The 14,401-nt window shown below is 33.0% G+C and overlaps 2 protein-coding genes across 3 annotated transcripts; one reads left to right on the forward strand and one right to left on the reverse strand.

The window, feature by feature from the left end:
- The first annotated feature begins 4,286 nt into the window (after positions 1–4,286).
- Positions 4,287–9,955, forward strand: LOC100261371 (putative MO25-like protein At5g47540). 2 transcript variants are annotated; one of them, XM_002270913.4, is made up of 11 exons: positions 4,287–4,560; positions 5,725–5,886; positions 6,167–6,285; positions 6,589–6,663; positions 7,026–7,119; positions 7,300–7,359; positions 8,241–8,309; positions 8,723–8,821; positions 9,093–9,137; positions 9,229–9,331; positions 9,420–9,952. In XM_002270913.4, exons 1-11 carry the CDS (start codon positions 4,429–4,431, stop codon positions 9,503–9,505), a joined length of 1,044 nt encoding a protein of 347 aa, XP_002270949.1. In that variant the 5' UTR covers positions 4,287–4,428; the 3' UTR covers positions 9,506–9,952. The 2 variants fall into 2 exon arrangements, with proteins under 2 accessions (XP_002270949.1, XP_010657417.1); XM_010659115.3 differs by having other exon boundaries at positions 4,288–4,560; positions 9,253–9,331; positions 9,420–9,955.
- A 339-nt stretch (positions 9,956–10,294) lies between these two features.
- On the reverse strand, positions 10,295–12,439 carry LOC100258038 (cytochrome b561 and DOMON domain-containing protein At5g35735). The gene is made up of 3 exons (XM_002273234.4): positions 11,332–12,439; positions 10,936–11,190; positions 10,295–10,839 (listed from the first exon to the last, which is right to left on the reverse strand). Exons 1-3 carry the CDS (start codon positions 11,938–11,940, stop codon positions 10,519–10,521), a joined length of 1,185 nt encoding a protein of 394 aa, XP_002273270.1. The 5' UTR covers positions 11,941–12,439; the 3' UTR covers positions 10,295–10,518.
- Between the last annotated feature and the right edge of the window lie 1,962 nt (positions 12,440–14,401).

Here is a 14,401-nt window from a genome sequence, read left to right on the forward strand (position 1 = left end):
TTTAGACTACAAGTGCAAAAATTTCTCGTTTTATTAATGAGTTTAACTCCGCCTACATAACTTCTTTCCATTTTGGTCAATCATTTCTATGTCGGCATTCTTCCACATTTCGTGGTTCAGGATCTTCATCATTTCTTATGATACCGAAAGCCACTTGGAATGCGAAAATATTGTTAATAATAATATTATTTTAATCCTATTTTTCTGTCGTGTATACATAACTTACCGAGACCTCACAATCTTTAGGTACCTATGCCTTTTCTAGGGTTTCTTGGTCAACATGTGCCTTTTCAATGGCTTTTTGTTCAATATGTGCCTCTTTTAGGGCTATAGATTTATCAATTTTAAACCGATCAGTCATTTTGATGGTCTTTTTTAGAGTGCCAAGTTTTTCTTGGGTTCTCCTCTTCCGGGGAGTTACTGTTGGAAAAAGGGGATGAATGAAATTAAGTAAATCCATTGAATTAAGTAAATTCATTCAATTTTCCAGAATTCTAAGAGTCTCAAGAAGCCAAATTCATTTTGGCTTTCTGAACCTGTCTGTGTTCTTCCCTCCTTGAAGTCTATAAATAGTGGTAGACTTTCTTTCAAAAAAGTACAGAAAAATTTTGGAGTATTGTCAGAGTGTTTAAGAGTTCCTTCCTTCTGTGTCCGTGATAGAGTTGAACAATTTCCAGTTCGCCGGAGTGGCTGCAGAGTGCTGTTGCTGCCATTCGAAGATCGTTTTATCCTGGTAGACAGACGCCTTGCGATTCTCAAAGCACCTGTGGAGAAGGCGAATCTGTTTTAAGGAGATTGTGTTTTCCACAAGACTCGGTCTAATCTTCTTCCTTAAGTCTCTGTTTTTTTTTTTCCAGTTTTCTTTTATTTTCTTATGAACTAACCAGTGTGTGCAGTGTGGTTGTCTAACAGTTACATCCTTTGAGCCAACAGGTCTACCACGCTTCAAGCGTATCTTAGATTAATTTATTAACTGTCCTACAAGGACATCAATCCATGTTGGAGTATTCTAGGTCAATAAAAATAATTTTGTCACTTTCTTTGCATCAATGAAGGCATTTGGTAATTGATTTGCAAGTTCTTGCAAATAAATAATATTTTAAACTTCCAATTCACATTAATTGGTACGAGGATCAAGATAAGTCAAAGTCAATGCATTTCAAAATGTCGTTCTTCTGGAACTGGCTCTTCTCTCCTTGGCAGTGAGAAATTTGTCTCATTAAAATGATAATCCGCACAATATGTCATTCTATCTTTTAAGTGTATAGGTAAACTAATTACTAAATAAAAACTTTTGGTTTTATAATGTACATTCATATGACCTTTTACCCCAGTGGACCAAGTTGGTCTTACAAGATTCTTCTAAATCTTGCATCGTATAAAGTGTCATTCACATGGAATCAAATACTACTAGTGACATTGTATAAGCTCTTCTAGAGCATTTAATCAGGTTTCTATCACCTGATATAGTATTAACATTATCTATCATCAATGTTGTGCAATAAAAGAGACAAAAGTTTCATCAAAGTAACAAGTCATAAAACATTGTCATAAAGACTTCATCTTTATAGAGTTGAAAAAATATTATCATAGAAAAAGAGTTAAAATCAATGAAAAAATATTTGTTATCAATGATAAAATATTTGTTGTCAATGATGACTTAATAAGTCGTGTAAAAGCAATGAAAGCATATATAACACAATAAAACAAATATGAAAAGATAATTTAAAGTTATATATTTCTTAAATAATTTCACACATTTGATTTTGTAAGTGTGGAGCAATTTATACATGAACTAACGAGAAAATATTTCAATAATCAAACTAATTGTAGTGATAGATCAATAATTTTATTCAAAATATTATTATGATCTAAATCAATGTGCAAAAATTAATTCATAAATCAAAATTTCAAGAGAACAAATAATGATTTAAAGTATCTTGTTGTCTCAAAACTTTAATTGAAATACTACAAATCCATTTGAACATATATGTAAAGATATAACATAATATATTGAAAACAATAGTTGAACCTATTGTAATTTCAAAATTATTTTTAGATAATGAAATTATTGCATTAATAAAAATACCACATGTGGCCACATGCAATAATATATATTATTTTATATAACTCAAAAAAATTTGAATCATAAAAACATGTCTTAAAGAAAATTGACATGCAAAATCAATTTATTAATCATATGACCAAGTCATATATTTCACTTGTATCTAAAAAATCTCAATTTTCTAAATCAAAAGATTATTGTGTATTAAACAACTAGAATAAAAAAATATTCCAAACGATCACCTCTAATACAAAAATATCATACTTTCATGCAATTCAAAATTCCACATTTATATGTAAAAAAAAAAATTCTACTAATAATAGTACAACATATAATAATACGAGTTCATAAAAACTATCAAATACTTACCTATTTGTATGACTTGATATACATAATATTAATCTTTTGATAATATGTAAATATTATCTATATACTTATTATCATAACTTCAAGTTATAATATATTTCATTATAACTTTTGGTTATATAAATTTCATAAAGTTGTACAAAATTGTTAGTTAACAATTTTATTCTCTATAGCTTCTAGCTATAAGAAAGTACATATTAACAACTTTGGCATAACATTTCATTAGCACAAAGAATATTAATTTTCTTATTTTCATAATTTCGGGTTATGAATAATAATATTTATATAACTTCTGGTTATATAACAAAATTAAAAAAAAAATATGTATCTTCTAGGTACATAGTTGTTTATTGACAATTTTGTTTTGTATAACTTCTGGTTATACAAGAGAATTAGAAATTGTATGCATAACTCCTATTGTGAAAAATAAGTGAGTACAAAATAAAAATTAAAAGTCAATATTTTTTCATAACTTTGACTTATGATTATTTTGTCAACACAAAAAAATATTCAAATTTGTACATAGCTTCAGGTTATGAATTATTTATGTATAACTTCTAGTTGCACAATATAATTAAAAAAAATTAAAGAAATTAAAAATTAATATTTTTCATAGTTTCATATCGTGATTATTTTGTCAGAATAAGAAAATATTTAAATTTGTATATAACTTCAAACTATGAACTGTTTTTTATATAAATTTGTGCACAGCTTTAAGCTATGAACTATTCATTGAGTAGATTTGTGCATAACTTCAAGTTATAAACTTTTATTAAATAAATTTACACATAGTTCAGACTATGAACATTTATTTATTTATTTTATACTTTCTAGCTATATAATATTGTTTGGTATAACTTACGGTTATACCGTATAATTAAAAATAAATAATTAGGGATCATATACATAACTTCTTGTCATATATTTGTAATTTTGTAATTTTTCTCATTAACTTCTGGTTATAGGAATTGTACATATTTTTCATAACTTCTAGTTATGAATTTACCATATAATTTATAATTTATCAGGTTATAGGGACTGTACATATTTATACATTCAAATAAGATAAATGAAAATAGAGTGTCAAATGGTAATAAAGTAGAAAATCATGATATAAGTTTATTACATACCTTTTTGTAAGAAAGAAGATAGAAAAGTTTTTATATTTCTTTAAAGATAAGAACGTCTTTCTATTTCTCTTAATAAAGAAAAATCTTTTTATTTTTTTTGTAAAGACCATTCATTCTGATAACGTGTTGTAAAACAAAGTGAAAGAAAGAAGAAGAAAGCAAGAAAGAGAAAAAAGAATGCACGGGGAAACTCTATATAATTTCATTAGAGGTCCTACAATTTCATAAAGAGTTGCACAAGATATTTATGGATGATCATCCATAAGTTACCATAGTGATACAAAATTAATGTTTTATAACATGTTCATCATTTTTCCAAACTCATATATAAATTAAGTTAATTAATTTAAATACCAAATTATCCATCAAATCTACCATTTTTATCATTAAAAGTATATGATAAAATTTATATTGTCACGATGGTACAAAATAATAGAACTAGGATTACTCTCTTACATGATCTATTGTATTTTTTTTATAGATATAAAATGGGTATAATAGTGAAACCCATATATTAATTAACTCAACTTTTTTTTAACTAAAATTGAATCGATTAGATTAATATAGTTTTTTCAATTTTGAAATAATAATTAAAAAAAAAAGAGGAAAAAAACGCGCGCACATCACCCAAACCATATGCCACATCATGCGATGACGTGGAGTAAAGGAGGCGTGTGGAGGGGCATGCACGAGAACGCAGCCACCATTTTCTAAATTTGTAACGAACCAGCTCTAAAATGCGAAAATAACCGTTTGGAAGGCCAGAAACAACCGTCGGAGCATCCCAATTTCTCTTCATTCTATAAACCCTAATAATTGTCCATCCATTCCACGAATTCTTCCCCCGCCAAACGACGCTGTTCCACCATGAAAGGGCTTTTCAAGTCGAAGCCGCGCACGCCAGCCGAGCTCGTCCGCTACATGCGTGAGCTTCTAATCTTTATTGATCGCGGCGCCCAAACCCGGGAACAGAAGCGGGAAAAACAGCGGGAAGAAAAGGTTGAATCTTGTGACGTTTTATTCAATTATTTACAAATTCTTCTTGAAGCCAGATTGTTGGCATTGGCCTAAATTGTGTGGAAAAAAATTCACTTTGTGCTTGTTTGTATTGAAAATTCTAGATGATATATTATTTAATTTATTAAATTCCATCGGAAAACTGAAGCATTTTGCTTTTTTTGTTTTGTTTGTTTAATTTGAGGTTCCACGTTAATTAGAGCAATGTTGAATCACACAAGTGTTTAATGAAATGCTGAGTTTTCATAAATTTATATTAGGTCTGCTCGCAGAAGCAATTTGTGTAGCAATTTTGTTGTTCACACATGAAGTTTAGTCTTTTCTGGAATGATCTAAGGGGGGAAATTTTCAGTGGAAACAAACAGTTGGGTGGCTGGCAGACTTTGGGCTATTTTGTTATATATTGGTTGAACAAAATTGAGCATGGGCAATGTGGTATTCTGAAACTGATTGTCTTGTTCTTGAAAAAAAAATGCATTACTCTTCAAAATTCTGAGCCTAGCCTTATTGTATCTAAAGTAACTATGTTGCTAGGTTAGAGTTTGTGAAGTACTTTTATTGCTTTAGAAACTTAAAATGAGTATAATTTTTCCCAAAGAAGCAAAGTTTATAGTGAGTCATGCCTCCTCGTAGGTTCATTAAATTGCAGTCCCTCTTTCTACCTTTCTCTTGCCAATGATGTACACAAATTCTTGTGTGCATTCGTTTTTGTCTCATTAATATGTCAAATTGGTACGTGGTTGATCTTCTTATTTTCTTTTATAATATGATGGGTCGGCCTCAGTATATTGGTTATGCCACACATTTTGTCATTAAAGAAATTATCTCTGTGCACCATGTTTCTAAGGATGAAATGTTTATGCTGGCTTCTTGTAGTTGGTTTTGCATTTTTTGCTTTAACACTGCACATTTTTATTATGTGTGACATGATTCAACTTAACTCTAAGTTTGTCACTGTGGACTGAAATTTTATGTCTCTTCCATCAGAAAGTTCAGGAACTTAGTTGCAGATTCATGTTGTGATTGGAAATCCCCTAGTGCAATATACTGTTGATAGTTGGGCTTTTAGCTTCTCATCAAGTGCATTTCTTCATCAGTTTGCCCAAATACATACCATTTTGTGTTGACATCTTAACTTCTTTGCAGGTGTCTGAACTCAATAAATGCATCCTGGAGATAAGGACAATTCTTTATGGCATTGATGGAGCAGAGCCAGTTTTGGAAGCTTGTACACAATTGACCCTGGAGTTCTTGAAAGAGGATACAATCCGCCTTCTGATTGTTTGTCTTCCAAAACTGGACTTAGGGGTAAGAATTATCCTATTATTTGGTCAAGCTGCGATTTATTAATAAAGAACACCAGGGTTAGGCACTATCCTTATTCTTTTTTCTTTTTTCTTTTTTATAGTTTCTATTTTCAACTCATCTATTCTAAATTTTAGGACAATTCCCTAATATTATGTCAGTTTGTACACTTACCTTAAGGATTGGGAATTGATTTAAGTGTGGAGGTTGAAATGGTATTCATTATTATACCGTATCTCATTCTTTTGGTGTTTCATGAAAAAATGGGGTTCTTCCTTTTCAGGCACGTCAAAATGCCACTCGTGTGATTACAAATTTGAGCAGGCAACGGGTTAATTCACGGTTGATTGCTGCTGAGTACTTGGAAAATAACATAGATGTAATAAATATACTGATACCTGGGTAAGCTATTTATTTTGGGTAATTATTTTGCCATATATTTGCTACAATGCTCTCAAAGAAAAATCCATAACTCTTTGCTGTATTTATTTTTTTGGTCAGAAGTTAAAAGGTTTTACTTGGAGTTCATTTTTTTCTTAAATGTGTTTTCTGCCTTTTATCAGTGATGGATGAATATCATTCTATTAATCTTTCTATTAGTAATTCATCTTTTAAGATGGGTTATATTGGTGTTCAATGAATAATATGCTCTTTATTTGGTTGGATATAATGTTTCAATGTCCAACTAATAGGTGGTTTGTTTAGTTATGAAGACAGTGAGATTGCTTTATCTTACGGTGCAATTTTGAGGGAGTACATACGTTATCAGAGTGTTGCAAGGTAAGCATATTAAGAAGGTAAAATTGAATCTTGTAGATGTCCTTTGATAAGTAGCTACAGTTCAGATTGTTTTCTGTCTCTCTTGAATGATGTTATGAACCTTACATTCAATCTCATAGTTCACCAAGCAGTTACTGCCTGTATTTTTTAGTAGTCTTATATTTATTCATGCATGTTTGTGACCTTTTCATGAGTTAGTGAAATGGAAATCAGCACCTAGAGCATATAGGTACTAGTGAAGAAGTTCTTTCTTTTAAGCTGGCTCTGAATTGTCTATTCCACCTCTCTCTGTTGGTAAACTATACTCAGTTACTAATTAGTTCAAATTGTGTCCACATATTTAATTTCTGGATCACTTGCAGGTATGTGTTGGAATCAGCACAGATGAAGAAGTTTTTTGATTATGTACAAAACCCAACTTTTGAAATTGCATCAGATGCCGCAGCAACTTTTAAGGTTAAGTTAGCCTGAGAGCATTCTATTTTCTTCTTTAAATGCTTGGCATAGCTTTTGTTTAGTGGTTTTTAGAAAGTCACTTCCTCCTTTTGGTGTCTGTTAATTTTCATTCATTATATTTTACTTTTGTGCCTGAAATTGTAAACCAACTGAACCCTGACACTGTCCCAATTTCTGCAGGAGCTTTTGACCAGGCATAAATCTACTGTTGCTGAATTTCTTTCCAAAAACTTTGACTGGGTGAGTATCATACTTTGATTATCTAAATGGAATATCTAAATGTTTTGCCTTTCTCTACATTGGAAAGCATCTGATCTCACATGGAACTTTGATAAATAGCTTGGTTCTTATGTATGGCTGCTTGTACCAACAGTATGTGAGGCACTATATAACAGATAGTTTTCTCTTTCGGCTATGTTACCCTGGCACTTGCATCTCCTGCATATTATTATTTGGATTGATCCGATTTCATAGAGGTTAAATCTCCCATTGTGAACTTCTTGTCAGGAAATAAATATTCGCTGTTTAAACTACCAAAGAGCATGAACTAAAAAAAAAGAAAAAACCTCAGAGGATGGTTTCTTTGTTTGAGAAAGGTAATGACAGCTCATAACATAAAGGGACTTGGGCAAAGTCTATTATCACAATTGTAACAACTGTCACAGAGTCCAGTACTTTCTATCTTTTGAAATGCACTGTTATTAGAATGCAATTTTTTGTACTTTAAAAATAATCTAGCAAAGGAAATTTTTGTTTAAAAATTACTTTCTTATCTTTGGAAAGAAGCGCTTAATAGGAAGTTACAATTTAGTTATATCAGAGAATAAGATCCATTTTCCTCAAATTTGAAGAGCTGCATTTACTTGCTCTTCTTTATTGGCTGGTTTTTCTATTTTATGCTCATGATAATAATGGTTTCATTGGGGCACTGATGCCATTTATTGGAATGTATGCCTATCATGAATATATGAAGAATTGATAATTGAAATCATTGCAGGCCACATTCTTCTTTGCCTGCATAGTGAGACAACTTTAGAATCGAGCTACTTTTTCTCTTCTTTTATATATATTACTTACAATTAATCATTGTTGAAACTTCTCTAACTGTTTCCTGGTTCCAGTTTTTTCGAGAGTACAACTCACAGTTGCTGCAGTCTCCCAATTATATTACCAGGCGACATGCCGTCAAGGTATATAACTTCTTTACGTTCTATATGTAGGAACTATTGGTCAGTGTTGTCATTGCCATGACAATGTATCCAAATTTTTCTATGTGAATTCTCCACTTGCTTAGTAAGAGTGTGTTTGGCATTGTTTCTATTTGAATTGCTTTCAGTGGATGAGCTTTCTCTAGAAAAGTTTTTTAGAAGAATCACCTTCCAAGTGCTTCTCAAGGAAGCACTACAAGTGATTTTCCAACTTCCTGAAAGTGTTTTCTAATTTTTCCAAACCTTATTTTTCTTCAAAAGCATTTTTTATGCTAAAAGTGCTTTCTAAAAGCACTATAAAACTGACTTTAAATGTGTTTAGGGTAATGGCAGATTCAAATGTTTTATAAAAGAACTAATGCACAATTATTTTCTGATGGTTTAACATGTTTCAGCTGTTGGGAGATATGTTACTAGATCGTTCAAATTCTGCTGTGATGATCCGCTATGTGAGCTCACTGGATAACATGAGGATCCTGATGAATCTTCTAAGAGTCTCTCTCTCTCTCTCTCTCTCTCCACACATATACTTGCAATATGACTGCAAATATTTCGCTAAAGTTTCCCTTTTTTCCTTCACTCTGTCTCTTTCTCCACACACTCTCCATCTCTCTCCACACATACACTTGCAATACGACTATATATTTCACTCAAGTTTCCTTCTTTCTCTTCCCTCTCTCCCTTTCTGCACACACACACACACATCCTTTTATATTGATTGCATAGATTCCACTCAAATTCCCTTCTTCTGAACACTTTTTTCAGGAGTCAAACAAGGCAATCCAGTTGGAATCATTTCATGTGTTCAAGGTGTCATATGAAATTTGACTCAGTTTTAGAGTGCCTTTTTTTATTTTAATCACATTCTAAAGTTTCCTTCTCTCATTTTTATTACTGATAGCTATTTGTTGCAAATCAAAATAAGCCTCCTGAAATCGTCAGCATACTTGTCACAAATAGAAGCAAACTCCTACGATTCTTTGGCGACTTCAACATTGATAAAGGTAGAAAACATTTTCTTATTCAAAACCCATAATGCTCATTATTTTATTCTCTGTACGGCAGTACAAATTGAATTCTTCTCCTCTGCAGAGGATGACCAATTTGAAGCAGACAAAGCTCAAGTCATCAGAGAGATCACTAATCTGAATCCACGGGCTGATGATGGTGTGCAGTAGACAAAAGCAGATCGTGTCTCTCTATTTAGTCATTGTACATCCAGAGAATGCAACTGGATACTCGCTCTTTATATCTAGTTTATTTTCTTTGAAAGCGTAAAATGATAGACTGATCCCACTGTAAATTGAAAAGAAATTGTTTTACATTATCTTGTTTACCTTAATCAAACCATGAAACCTGTGTCTTAATGTTTCTAATTGCTTCACTACATCACCTTATCCCTTCTTTAACAACGAGAATCCTGCAGATGGATGCTTCAAGTGCTGCATCCGGCTGCTGCTAACTCTGTGCTGAGATTAAGTTGGCTTTTTGGGCTCTATAACATACAAAGCTCCCAATGTTTTGAATCCTGATCCTTATTCAATACTGAATGTGGCTCAATAAAATTTGATTATGAAACTGATTAAGTTTCATGATTTGATTTGTGATATTTGATTCCATTTTGGATTTAGGTAGCATTTCTGGTGTTTAAACATAGTAGTATGAATCACATTTTCTGCAGTGCAGGTTCAAAACTGCACGAAACACTCGAGGATTCCCCCAGGTTGTGAAAAAATTTCAGTGGATTCATGTCAAGACAAGGGTAACGGGTAGAATTTCTATATTTCTCCATTCTTCTGCATTAATGATTTGAGTTTTCAGCTTGGGAATCCAATTCATTTGCTCTGTCACTCTTTTTTGCCTGAGATTGTGCTCATAGTAAATGATCTTTTTCTTCTGGGAAATTATCACAGGAGACAAGTTCGCACAAAACTTCCGTAATCCAATGAATTGAAAGACCAAAAAACTGGAAAAAAAAAAAAAGAACATGGAGTGTATTTATATATACGAGAAAAATTACACTATATCCATGTCTAAACAGCACACTGAAACACAGAGCAAAACCTACTGGAATAAAGAATAGCCTAACACAACAAAGTGATGAGCTCCCTCGACATAAGGGGCTACCAATCAAGAAACCCAGTCCCTCACCCATGTGAAAAACGCAGCCTGATACATTCTAATCTATCTTCTACACCACTGTCCTGGCACCATGTCCATTAACCCCATTCACTCCATTGCCATTTTGTGGATACTTCTCGGAGCTCTCCCTTTTCCTCTTGATGACTATGTACCATGTAGCAGCTTCCAGCATAATTGCAAAGAATCCCAAGAATATGAGAATGCCGATGTATGCTCTCTTCCATTTCTCCTCAGGATCCAAGATGTCAAAGCCCTCAAAGATGTTGAAGATGCTCAGGATAATGATGCAATATCCGATGGCATGGTGGTAGATGTTCCAGTAGAGTCTGTACTTGTGATCCTTGTTTGGCCTCAGGAGCAGAGCAAATAACTGTATGTGAAACACAAGTTCATTTAGAAGGCTGCATACAAGACAAGTACAGAGAATGTGCTAAAACCCGAAGAATTCACCATATTGATTCGGTACCTGAAGGGTTCCAAGGCAGAAAAGGGTGATGCCAACGTTCCTATGGGTGTCATACTGAACAGTAGAAGAATCACTGCCAAGTTTTATACCGGTTGCCCATCCAGCCACACCAACTATGTATCCTGAGGACTGGCAAGCAACATGTAGGTAGAACCATGCCGGGTCTGCAGCCTGGAAAACCTTCATGTATCTTGCAATCATGGCACCCAGAGGCATCAAGGTGCCCCAACTGACAACGTTCAACACACCATGAATCTGAAAGATTAACCCCATCACAGTTAAAATCAAATCCCATAGATATGAAGATCAAATATTGATAATGGAAATGGTTATTAGGTTTCTGTTTTTTCCTTCAATCACCTAAGGTTAACTCAGAAAAAAGATTGAATCACTTACATTTCTCCTCCTCACTCTTGAAGATGTGGCTGACCCTCCTGTGCTAGTTTGTCCTGAAAGAAGATCCAAAGTGCCCATAGACTGAACATGTTCGCCAGTGGTGGAATGTGTACCAGGAGTGCCTCCACTCAAAGGACCTTCTTGCCAGACCTGGTTCACGGTTGTAAGGCTGGAGGAGAGCTCCAAAGTGGCATATATGATCATCTCACCGTTGCTGTTCTCTGCTTCGATCTTTGGTACTGAAAAGCTCAAAGAACCAGGCGCCAACGTAGTGCTATAACTAGACACCGGAGAGGTGTATGCATAGGGGGCACTGGAGTTCACATATGCCACAAGAGACTGTGCCCCCACCATACCTGTACTATTCAGGTTGATGGCCCAAGCAATCCAATTTGTCGACGAAAAGTCAGGCTGCCTGTATGCAATTTCCAAAGTTCCATTTGTGTGGCGAGTCCAGTGGATGAAAGAACCCAATTCGGAGAGGTCAGTGCAAGAGGTATAGAGGTTATTGTTGGAGAAGGTGTAGCTCCCACATGTCTGAGCAGAAGATGATACCAACATAGAAACCAAAGCACATGAAACCAACAAAATTCTCAAAGACCCATCCATGGTGGCTGAATTCAAGGATACCCAGAGGCCAAAACCTCAACAAAAACAACCTTTCAGAATCTGGGTGTTCTCAGATGGCACTGAAACAGGTCCCTGAGGTGTTTTCTCAATTTGGGTACTTGAAGAACAAGCTCAATGTGATGAATGAAGAAGAGGGGTTCCCTCAAAGAATATATATATAGAAGGATTGTTGGAGAAGAGTTGGGGTGGTTGACTGGTTCTCTCCATTGAATGCTGTGTCTATATATTGACACGGCCTCCGTAAGGGAGAGAGGGCAGTAATGGAAGCAGGCGAGAAGGTGTAGGCACCTGTGAAATTTCAAAGTTTGAAACTCTGTAGTATGCGGTGGGGCCACGCACCTTCAACTACTCCTCGTGTTCACATCTACTTTGTCCAACTTTCCTAAAACTAGTTCATATTCTGACTTTTTTCTCATGTTTCCGCCACCAAATCTATTGAAAAATGACACGAGAAAAATGGAGATGCTCATTCCACACGGTGCTTTACCGTGTGCTAAACGCTATCAAAATCAGAATAAAAATGTAAAATTAAAAATAAAAATAAAAAATAAAATTGCTAAGAGATTCATAGAAGGGAAATGCTACAAAGTGGATTAAAGTGAATATCAAATAAAGATATTTAATTTACCAACTTTTTTTTTGTCAAGCATGTTACCTGAACCATTTTATTATCCCTAATAAAATTGGGATCTCTTGTGACTTGTACTTTGACGGACATATCTTGAATTTCCTCGAGACTTTCACATTTTGATGGGCATACCTTGAATTTCCTTATAACAAACATTATCGATTTCTTTAATCAGGAACCCTCATAACTCACATTTTGATAGACATACCTTGAACTTCCTCGGGACACTTGCACTTTAACGGACATATCTTGAATTTCCTTGGGACTCACATCATCTGCTTCTTTGAACTCCTTTGAGGATGATCTCTTCTAAGAGAATGCAACATCAAGACAATAGTCTTTAACAACTCCTACTAAAATTAAAAGTCTCTGAGAACTTGTACATAAATGAGGCACCTCAAACTTTGTTGAGAAAAGCTTCATCGATCTTTTTAACTCCTTTAAGAAGCACGATCTCTTAAAAGAATAAAACGAGACTTTAGATTTTAATAAGTTTAAGAAAATGAATACATTTACTTTTCAGATTAGGAATTATGCAAATATAGTAAGCAAATTGTCTTTTTCCCTTTTTTTTTTTCTTATTTAATTTTTGGAGTAATGTTGAGGCACCCACTTAATAAATTGGTTAATGTAACCTTAGTTTAGGTTATTAAGCATGTGAAGTGCATTTAATAAAATGACTTATAATAAATTAAAAAATAGTTTTTTAAATAAATTATTTAATTTAAGTCATTAAGCATATTAATTATAACTTATAATAAGTTCAAGAAATCACTTATCTAAAAAATTTAAACTTCTGATATTTTTTCTATACAATTATAATTCCTTTTTTTTTTATTCATTCCTCATTTTAAGTTCATTTTATGAATAGCCTCAATGCTTGAATTAAGATTTAAAAGGTAAGCTTTAAATCAATAAATTTAATAAAATTCATATTATAATCATATTAAGCTATTGAGTATTCAAAATTTTTATTTCACTAAATCCCACTTTAAAAAGAAAATAATTTATATTGATTTGATTCTTAGCACAAATGCAATGATATGAATATGTCAATATTTGCAAAATAAAAATTTCTTATGCTATTCATTCAAATAATTATTCTAAAGAGAATTTTAGGGTTAGACCAAATAAAATATGATCATCATCTCTACTTTGGACCAACCTAATCAAAATCCATCTATGTATACTTTTTTTGGAAAGAAAATGTTAGTTTACCAACAGCCCTAACATTAGATTTTTTTTAAGGTAAGTTTCTAAAAGTGGGGGAAAGAGAAAAAAAAAAAAACATGTTGTGCAAGGCATTGAAAATGAAGAAGCCACCAACTTCTTCAATTCTTCTCATTACCAATTTTCTATTCATTTTCATTACATAGGCCATTAAAAAATTTTGACATACATGAATCAAAGCCTATGACCAACTTAGAATGGTATGGTGGGAATGAACTTTTCCTTGTGCCACTATATTATGATTTGGTACCTAAGTCATATATTAAAATATTTAACCTATAGCCTTAAGAATTCACACCTAAACTCTATTCCGTTTAGGCACAAATTCATTCAAATACAATAAGAAGTGTCACACAAGTTAACTCAAATCAAATTTGACACAAGATAATTTTAGGGATAAGTAATTATAGAAATAACAAATTTTATCCCGATGGATATTCAAATCAACTTTGTCGCATGTTCATTTAGGGATAAACTATGATCGCTCCTTGTATGTATACGTCGATGATAAAAGTTGTCACATGCTTTAACCCAAATTGATTTGGAAATACAAAATAACACAAGTTTGAATAATTTATTGAT

The sequence above is a fragment of the Vitis vinifera genome, chromosome 12 (genome assembly GCF_030704535.1).
Source record: "Vitis vinifera cultivar Pinot Noir 40024 chromosome 12, ASM3070453v1".
Classification (NCBI taxonomy): Eukaryota; Viridiplantae; Streptophyta; class Magnoliopsida; order Vitales; family Vitaceae; genus Vitis; species Vitis vinifera.

What these genes read in the sequence shown, in the direction of transcription:
- LOC100261371 (XM_002270913.4), top strand. Translation starts at nt 4,429, where the DNA reads ATGAAAGGGCTTTTCAAGTCGAAGCCGCGCACGCCAGCCGAGCTCGTC. An exon ending in ATAAATATACTGATACCTGG is followed by an intron (nt 6,286 to 6,588) that starts GTAAGCTATTTA and finishes TGGTTTGTTTAG; the next exon opens with TTATGAAGACAGTGAGATTG. An exon ending in AATCATTTCATGTGTTCAAG is followed by an intron (nt 9,138 to 9,228) that starts GTGTCATATGAA and finishes TATTACTGATAG; the next exon opens with CTATTTGTTGCAAATCAAAA.
- LOC100258038 (XM_002273234.4), bottom strand. Translation starts at nt 11,940, where the DNA reads ATGGATGGGTCTTTGAGAATTTTGTTGGTTTCATGTGCTTTGGTTTCT. An exon ending in CAAGAGTGAGGAGGAGAAAT is followed by an intron (nt 11,191 to 11,331) that starts GTAAGTGATTCA and finishes TTAATCTTTCAG; the next exon opens with ATTCATGGTGTGTTGAACGT. An exon ending in TCTGCCTTGGAACCCTTCAG is followed by an intron (nt 10,840 to 10,935) that starts GTACCGAATCAA and finishes TTTCACATACAG; the next exon opens with TTATTTGCTCTGCTCCTGAG.